This window comes from Melozone crissalis, unplaced genomic scaffold, assembly GCF_028551555.1.
Source record: "Melozone crissalis strain CALT ecotype California unplaced genomic scaffold, PUWL_Pcris_2 ptg000057l_1, whole genome shotgun sequence".
Lineage (NCBI taxonomy): Eukaryota > Metazoa > Chordata > Aves > Passeriformes > Passerellidae > Melozone > Melozone crissalis.
The window spans coordinates 10,007,949-10,016,748 of record NW_026535835.1 but is presented as its reverse complement, the minus strand read 5'-3'; the positions used below and the strand labels follow the sequence as shown (position 1 = coordinate 10,016,748).

General features: G+C 58.1%; 1 protein-coding gene across 1 annotated transcript; it reads left to right on the top strand.

Moving 5' to 3' along the window:
• Positions 1–379: 379 nt before the first annotated feature.
• TBX2 (T-box transcription factor 2) lies at positions 380–8,599 on the top strand. Its single transcript, XM_054287297.1, has 7 exons — positions 380–750; positions 1,399–1,666; positions 3,973–4,119; positions 5,191–5,267; positions 5,343–5,527; positions 6,747–7,348; positions 8,153–8,599. The coding sequence occupies exons 1-7, from the start codon at positions 386–388 to the stop codon at positions 8,597–8,599; spliced, it is 2,091 nt and encodes a 696-aa protein (XP_054143272.1). The 5' UTR covers positions 380–385.
• The last annotated feature ends 201 nt before the right edge of the window (positions 8,600–8,800 follow it).

Sequence of the window (8,800 nt, the reverse complement as noted above, 5' to 3'; positions counted from 1 at the left end):
CCCTCGCTGCAACAACAACAACAAAAAATAAGGACCTACTGTCTCCCCTCCGCAGACCGGGAGTCCCAGGAGCCGGGAACTGCCTCGTTTTACCTTTTTTTTTTTTTTCTTCTTATTTTTTTCTTTCTTTTTATATTTTTTCTTTTTTTAAATCCCGAATCTAGTTCGGCTGATTTTCGTCTCTTTTTTTATGCTTTCTTTTTTCTCTTTTTTTTTTTTTTTTTGGAGAGTGTGTGTGTGTTGTTGATTTTCCTTCCTCTTCCAGAGACTCGAGCGAGTTGGCTGGGCAGGAGAGGGGAATAAAATAAAACCCAACAAATACAAACACACAGAGCATTTTTGTAAAGGGAATCCCTCTTTTTCTCCTGGATTTGTGGATGCACCGATGAGAGATCCAGCCTTCCCAGGGACTGCCATGGCTTACCACCCCTTCCACGCACCCCGGCCGGCTGACTTCCCCATGTCCGCTTTCCTCGCAGCCGCCCAGCCGTCCTTTTTCCCGGCTCTGGCTCTGCCTCCGGCGGCGTTGGCGAAGCCCATGCCGGACCCGGGGCTGGCCGGGGCGGCGGAGGCCGGGCTGCACGTCTCGGCCCTGGGACACCACCACCAAGCCGCCCATCTGCGCTCGCTCAAAAGCCTGGAGCCCGAGGAGGAGGTCGAGGACGACCCCAAAGTAACGCTGGAAGCCAAAGAGCTTTGGGACCAGTTCCACAAGCTGGGCACCGAGATGGTGATCACCAAGTCCGGGAGGTGAGAGCCGGCCCCGCGCAGCCCCCCCTGCCCGCCCCGCACCTGCGCGGCCGCGCAGCGCCCTCGCCCCTCGCTCCATCCCGCTCCCCATCCCTGCCGGGAATTAACGCGGGGAGTTTCGATCCCTGGAGTTTTACGGAGGTGTTTCCCCCCCGGCTCCTCCGAGGTTTCCCCTCGCCGCTCCCTCCCTCCTCCCATTGCTGCTTTTCCGAGCGCGATCCCAAATTAAATTGGTGCGCGTTAATTGAGCGCTCGGAACCCCCCGCTCCCGTTGTTTTCGCCGCTTCCCGCCGTTTCCTTCCCTCCTGCCAAACTTTCCCCACGTCCGGGGTCGTCCCCGGCCCTGCCCCCGGGCCCGGGGGAGGCAGCCCGAGGTGCCGAGCGAGCGGCTCGGCGAAGGGCAGAGAAATAGAGGAAAACAAGAATATATTTTCTCCATTTCCCGAAATGGGATTTTTGAGCTTTTCCCTGCTTTCTGCCACGGTGTGGGCAGCACAGCGGGATGAGAAGAGGTGGGACGGGAGGAAGGCTGGGGATCCTCAGCGAGCTGAGCTAAAAGATGGAGGTTTGGGAGCACGGCCGGGGCCGGGCGGTGCGGGAGGCTCGGCGGGCGGGGGCAGCCCGGTACCGCTCTGGGTCTCTCCGCAGGAGGATGTTCCCCCCGTTCAAGGTGCGGGTGAGCGGCCTGGACAAGAAGGCCAAGTACATTTTGCTGATGGATATAGTGGCGGCCGACGACTGCCGGTACAAATTCCACAACTCCCGCTGGATGGTGGCTGGCAAGGCCGACCCGGAGATGCCCAAGCGCATGTACATCCACCCCGACAGCCCGGCCACGGGGGAGCAGTGGATGGCCAAACCTGTTGCCTTTCACAAGCTCAAGCTCACCAACAACATCTCGGATAAGCACGGCTTTGTAAGTGCGGCTGCGGGGCAGAGCGGAGCCCCCCGGGCAGGGACCCTGGGCAGGAGCGGGGTGTGCCCGGTGCGGGGTCTGTCCGTGATCTCCCCGGAGAAACCGTGAGGCTTTAGAGCCTCCTCCAGCCGTGTCGGGCTGCGCGGCGGGGCCTGGCCGGGCCTTGCGGTGCCCCGGCTGTCCCGCAGCCCCTGCTCCTGCCCGGCTCCGAGGCGCAGCTCCGGTTCTCCGGGGGAAAATGAGGGTTGGGCTGCGAGCAGCCTCAGGCTCCTCTTGGCTCCCGCATCCCCGGCCTGTGCTGCTGCTTCTTGCCAGTCTTCGTGGCTTTGCAGAGAGAGGAATTTTGGGAGGTGGGTGTGCGGGGACTGCAGCCCCGACGGGGCGGTGGCCGGGCCTGGGCTGTCGCTGCCCCCGGGCCGGGGCTGTCGCTGCCGGCGCCGGCCGCACCTGCGCTGGGTTCCCGCGGGCGGGAGAAGCGCCGGAATCGTTGGCACCATCTGCCACAGAAAGCCCCTGTTTAAATCCCTGTTGATGGTGTCTGCATCACCTAAAGGAGGTAAAAACAAAACGAAGGAATTAAGTCAAAAAAGCCACCAACCAAAACAAACAGAGAAAGGAAAAGGAGAGAGGGAGAGAGAAAGGAAAGGCAGCGGGGAGGGAGTGAGGGAGTGAGTGAGCGCTGGCCATTTGCAGAGACCCGCGGATGCAGGGTCAGAGCGCGATCCTGCGGGAATGCTCGGAGGGGGAAATCCCAGCGCCCCAGCCGGCTCTCCTTCCTCCGAGCGAGCATTTGGGGCGATAAAGGGAAAGTTCATCGAGCAGCGCTGCTGGTGCGGTAATTTACGGTAAAATCCCGGGGGCTGCGGGACCCCGCTCCAAGCAGCTCCGCACCTCCCGCAGAACTTTCTTTCCCCTCTCTCTTTTGATTTTTTCTCCTATTTTTTCCACTCTCCCTAATTTTTTTTTAAATTTTTTTCTCTCTCACTTTTATTTTTTTCTCTTAAGGCAGGAAACAGCGTCTTTGTTAAATAATACATTGCGAGGTTATTTTTAGCCAGAAAGGTAAATCGATAGAGAAGGAGTTTAAAAAATATCTCCTTTTTTTTTGTACTGGTGAAAAACTAGTTTGATTCAGCGCTTTTAACGGTTCGCCTCCTTCAATTAAAGATTTCTGGTGTCTGTCGTTGTCCAAAATCCGGACTGTTAAATCTGCGAGATGAGGGTTTAGCCAGTGCCCATCTGGTCAGAGAGGGATGATTATTTTTTTAAAGGAATGCAGATTTGCACGCCTGAATGAGACTTTTTGCACCATTTTTATGATAAATCCCATCTAGATTATATCAATATAACACCGATCCGACAGTTCATCAGCAGGTGATTATTGCTCGGGTTAAAAAAAGGGGGGGGATTTTTTTTTATTACCTTCTAAAACGAAATGAAGTGATAATTATTTAGCCATTTGGCTGACGTTATTTGACAATAATTACTCTAGCTTTCGCCGTCCCTCTCCGAATTCTGGGCAGTGAATTCTGCATTTCAGCCCGACCACAGCAGGTTGGGGAATTATTTTAAAGCCATCGTGCAGGAAAGCAGGCAGCAAGGGGCCAGGGGTCGGAGCGGCTTGGGGTGTTCAGCCGCTTCCAAAAATCCTCAGCCAAATCACGGGGAATTCGGGTTTTACGAAAAGAAAACAACAAACCAAACTCAAAAAAAATTAAAAAAAAATAAAACGAAAGAGTAGAGAACGGCTTGGAGTGTTGGCGAGGCTTTCAGACACCTGGCTGGAAAAGAAAAAAAAAAAGTCTGTTCCTTCTGCAGCGTTGCTCCGAGACATAAATTTGCCATGGCTCGTGGTGAAACGCTCCTTTCAGGTCGCAGGAGCTGCCTGGGGCTGGCACCGGCTCCTGCCGCCCCCGACACTCACCCAGAGCCTTTTAACTTTATTTTTTTTTTGTGGTGGCGAGGGATAGTAATTTATTTTTAAGGACGGAAATATGAAAAGCGGTGAGAAACGTGTCGAAAAGTCGCCTCGCGTTTGCAGGGTTGCAATAAAACTGGGAGATCCCTTTTGCTGCTTTATTGCCGTGCTTAACACCCGCAAAGATGCTGCTCTGCCTGCGTTCCCTGACCTCCTTCTTTGGGGACAGCAAAAAAAAAAAAAAAAGAGAAATCTCCTTCTCTTGCATCCGCCGGCATGGTGAATTTCAGTGTTTTTTGGGGCTGTTTTCAGGAGAAAAGGGGTTTTTTAGGGAGGGAGCTGGAGGCTGACGGCAGCCGCGGGCTGTGCTCTCTCTCACCCATCCCAGACCATCCTGAACTCCATGCACAAGTACCAGCCCAGGTTCCACATCGTCCGGGCCAACGACATCCTCAAGCTGCCCTACAGCACCTTCCGCACCTACGTGTTCCCCGAGACCGACTTCATCGCCGTCACTGCCTACCAGAACGACAAGGTACGGCCGGGCACCCCTGTCCTGTCCCCATCCCTGTCCTGTCCCCATCCCTGTCCCCACCCCTGTCCCATCCCTTACCCCGTTTCAGAGTATTTTTCTGTCTGTGCGTGTTAGCGAGGATATCTCAGGGCAAAAAGCAGCAACACTAAAAAGGTTAAACCCCAAGCCCTCAGAGTATGATGCACCCTCATACTGCTTGTATTATTATCGCTGTTTTTAGTGTTAACGTTAATGCTGTTGTCAGTGTTTTTATTGTTGCTATCGATAATTCCCTCATGGAGGTTGTTGCGCCTTTCTGGGCCCTGGGAGCCTCGGCTGCAGGCCCAGGCTCTGAAGAGCAGCACCAGGCCTGGGCAGCCTCACCAAGGAGGTGACCAGGGCTCTGGAGGAGCCAAAAAATAGAGGCAGATAAGCTAATTTTAGTTGCTTTCGTGATTTAGCGAGTGTCACTCCGTGAGCAGGCAGAGCACGATGGGGAGCAGGGAGCCTCTGCCGTCCCCTTCCAAGCGTTGTGCGTGTGTCTTAACCCAAAAGCTGACCCCCACCTCCAGCCCCGGCTGCTGATGCTAATTGACAGCTCTGTCTGAGGGTCCTGGTGGGCTTGTTTCCCTCGTAAAGTTTATGGCGAAGAGTCACAATCGATTAAAGAGCACTTTGTCTGCTCGGCTAGGGCCGGCCGTGGGCCCCGTCGGGCGGGGGATGCTCGGGCCGGGGGTCGCGGCGGGGCCGGGCAGCCGGGCCCTTTGCAGAGCCCCTCTCGGGGCCGTGTTCCAGGGCCATGCATTATTGAGCGCCCTGATGTCGCCGGCCCCGGCAGCCCGTGGCAGGCAGGGATAAGAATAGCTTTTAACCAGCGCCGAGCGGCTCAGTCGCCATCTTCCCTCCGGGGGGCCGTGAAAAATAACTTCCTATCATTAAGACGCTATTAATAATTCAAGGCCAAACCTCAGCATCATTTTTAATAAAGCGTGCGGTGTGTTAACGCGGGCTCCGCAGCCTGCGCCGCGCACCCCGCGCTCCCCGACGGCGGCCGGGGCTTCACACCGCCCCTTCTCTCCTTGTCCCCCTCAGATCACGCAGCTGAAGATCGATAACAACCCCTTCGCCAAGGGCTTTCGGGACACGGGCAATGGCCGGCGGGAGAAGAGGTAAGGGGCGCTCCCGTGCCCCCCGGCTCCGCGCCCGCGGGGCACGGCCGGGCCCGACGCTGCCTTGTCCCGCAGGAAGCAGCTCTCGCTGCCGTCCCTGCGGATGTACGAGGAGCCCTGCAAGCCCGACCGCGACGGCGGAGAGTCGGACGCCTCGTCGTGCGAGCCCTCGGCCGTGCGCGATGCCCTGCACTCGCCCGTGGGCGCCCTGCCCAGCCCCCTGCGCCTCAAGGGCAGCGGCAGAGGTAAGGCAGGATGCGGTCCCCAAATGTCCCCAAGTGTCCCCGAACCTTCTGCTCGTGCTGATTTCCCGTGGGCAGCGAGGCAAAGCATTGGGGAAAATAAAGATGGGGATGCGCACAGCGGAGCTCAGGGTGCAAAAAGATAAAATCAGATGAAACGCAAATGGCATTCATGAGTTGCCACGTTTTTCTCTTTATGTATTTTCTTTTGAATATATATTTTATCCTCTGTACACCTGATGTGGATATAATACTTCTTTTATTTAAATTATACAAGAAGAAATGGCAAAGCACCCTGTGTGCTCACCACATTAGCCTGGCATGCCCTTCCTTCCTTCCATGGGAATCTCACCCTCCCCTAAAAAAGAGAGAAAAAAGAGAAAAGAAAAAGAATGAATACATTTGAAAGAGGGGAAAAAGTATTTTAACTCCAGGGCTTCAGGCTGGTAAATGAAAATCAAGCAGCATCTCCCACGCTGCAGTTGCTGATGCTGGGTTTTGTCTCGCAGCACTATCAATCTGCTCTTTAAACTTTCCACCAACTCCATTCCCTGCAAACCTTCATCAAAACTGCAACCCCCCACCCCGAGCTGCAGGGAGGGTTTATTACACCCCTCTCCACTTTCAAAGGCTTCCCTGAATATTTGCCCCAGCCTGCAGAGCTTCACCTCACCCGCACCAAAAGGCTTTTCTCGTTTAGCGGAGCCGTTCAGGCAGGGTCTCAGCTCCCCTCGCCTCACATCCCCTGCCTCCTCTGAGAGCTCAATGAGATTTTTTAAATTAAAGCCCTTTTTAGAGGAGTCTGTACCATACTCCCAGCCTTAAAACTGCCTCTTTAACCTGTCTCAACCTGCGCATTTGGAATAAATCCACGGTGCGCTGGCAATCAGCTCCATGTAATTACACGCAGGAGCATTTCCTCCAGCGCTGCCCAGTGCCCGCTCTCTGCAGCCCGCTCGGACTGTGCAGCTGAGGACAGCGATGCTGTGACAGGTTCTGCTTCTCCATCAAACAGGTTTTCCTGCCTGGCACGGCCACAGGACTTGGTGTTGTTAATCCCCATCCTCCAGAGTGACTACAGCACGAAGGCCCCCAAAATGAGTCTCTCCCATTAGTAACGATCGCTGTCACAACCTCCCCCTGACACCAGGGCTCTTGTGAGTGACCCCTTTGTCACCTCCCCTGGTGCTTCTGCTCTGACCTGTGCCCCTCCGTCCCCTTGCAGAGGAGAAGCCAGGGGCTGACAGCGACACGGAGGCGGAGAAGGTGCCCGAGGAGCGGCCGGTGGCAGCAGCCAGCCCCAGCGCCGAGGACGCGACGCCTCGCGGCAGCCCCCGGTGCCCGGAGGAGCGGAGCAAGGAGAGGCACAGCCCGGAGAAAGCCAAGGACGGGGCATCCCCCCGGGAGGCTCCTGGCGAGGGCCTGTTCGGAGCGCGGGGCCTGGAGAAGGACAAGGTGGAGGGAAGGAGGAAAGAGACGGAGCCGGGCAAGAAGGACGCGGAGGGCGGCGGGCTGGGCAAGGAGGCGTTCGCGCCGCTGATGGTGCACACGGACAGCCCCCCGCACCTGAGCACCGGGCACCTGCAGAGCCTGGCGCTCTCTGGCCTCCACGGGCAGCAGTTCTTCAGCCCGCTGGGCGCCGGGCAGCCCCTCTTCATCCACCCGGGACAGTTTGCCATGGCGCCCGGTGCCTTCTCGGCCATGGGCATGGGACACTTGCTGGCCTCGGTGACCGGCGGGGGCAGCCTGGAGAACGGAGCCCTCTCGTCCGCCCCGGGCGCAGCAGGGACGGCCACCCCCTTCCCTTTCCACCTCTCCCAGCACATGTTGGCCTCTCAGGTAAGCCCTGTGTCCCCATCCCTATCCCTGCTGTCCAGCTGGGCTCTGGAATCTCCTCTTTGTGTTCACCCCTTGAGTGAGCGCAGCACTTTGGGGATGCAGGCCAGGCCTGGCCAGTGTCACCCCCAGTGTGGGGACATCCAGGGTGGCCCCATTGCGGGGAAGGAGCTGCTGGTGCCCCCAGCCTCCCCCAGGCCCTCTGCAGCCCACAGGGACAAGGGGTGACACACCCCTGAGATGTTACCAGATTTGGCACAGGCGGAACGTGGAGGACATTTTGAAGGCGGCTTTGGGGTTGATTTGAGAAGGAATCTCGATTTTTTTGCCGCCGCTATGGCTCCTCCATAGTCAAGGGCAGAGTCAGGAGCTGTGGCCCTGCGTGACCTGGCTGTCCCCATCCAGCAGCTCCCTGTCTTCCCGTCAGCTCTGAAGGGCTCCCACAGCGCCTGCCCTGGTGCTGCCTTCCCATCTCCTCTGGTGGAACACATAAAGATGTCTTTGAACTCCCCTAATTTATCCATCCTGCTTAACAATGTGTTTTAATGTGGTTAAGGGGCTGTGATGCTGCACAGGCAGCGAGCGGGGAGGGGACGGGGCAGATCTCTGGCAGGGATTTGTGCTCGGTGGCACCAGCCTGGCTCGGGATGGGGTGCCCGGGGCTGTACCCCCTCTCTTTGTGTGGAACGGGCTGATACCCCCAAGCTCTGTTTTTAGGGTGACACTGGGCTGTTCCATCTTTGCCTTGGCTTTTTTTTGAGGGGGGGGATGCAGCAGCACAGCTCTGACAGCTCTTTCTCTCCTCAGGGAATCCCGATGCCCACCTTCGGCGGACTCTTCCCCTACCCCTACACCTACATGGCAGCGGCCGCAGCCGCGGCCTCGGCCATGCCGGCCACCAGCGCTGCGGCCGCGGCGGGGCCGCTGTCCCGCAACCCCTTCCTGGGCAGCAGCCGGCCCCGCCTGCGCTTCAGCCCCTACCAGCTGCCGGTGGGCATCCCGCCCAGCACCAACCTGCTGACCACCGGCCTGCCCGCCAGCCTCAGCGCCGAGGGCTCCAAGGGCGGCGGCGGCAGCCGGGAGCCCAGCCCGCTGCCCGAGCCGCCCCTGCACAAGGGGGGCGCCCAGCGCGCCGCCGCCTCCCCCAAGGGCTCCCTGAAGGAGTCGCTCAATGAACTGCAGAACATCCAGAGACTGGTGAGCGGGCTGGAGAGCCAGCGGGAGCTGTCCCCGGGCAGGGAGTCCCCGAAGTGAGCGGCGGGGCGGGCAGCGGAGAAGCACTGGCATTCTGTACAGCACAGTATAAATATTTATTGCGGAGAGCGAGGGCTGGGAGCCAGCGGAGGGACGGAGCCCCCCGCCACCCCAGAGCCCGGAGGGAGCAGCTGGAGCGCGGGGCTCGCCCACCCCTGGGCTGGGGGGGCTGGGAGCGGCTCCCCCCGCCCCAGCGAGGCC

Coding starts and splice junctions, on each gene's coding strand:
- TBX2 (XM_054287297.1), top strand. CDS start 386: ATGAGAGATCCAGCCTTCCCAGGGACTGCCATGGCTTACCACCCCTTC. Junction 4,120..5,190: donor CTGCCTACCAGAACGACAAG/GTACGGCCGGGC, acceptor TGTCCCCCTCAG/ATCACGCAGCTGAAGATCGA. Junction 7,349..8,152: donor AGCACATGTTGGCCTCTCAG/GTAAGCCCTGTG, acceptor TTCTCTCCTCAG/GGAATCCCGATGCCCACCTT.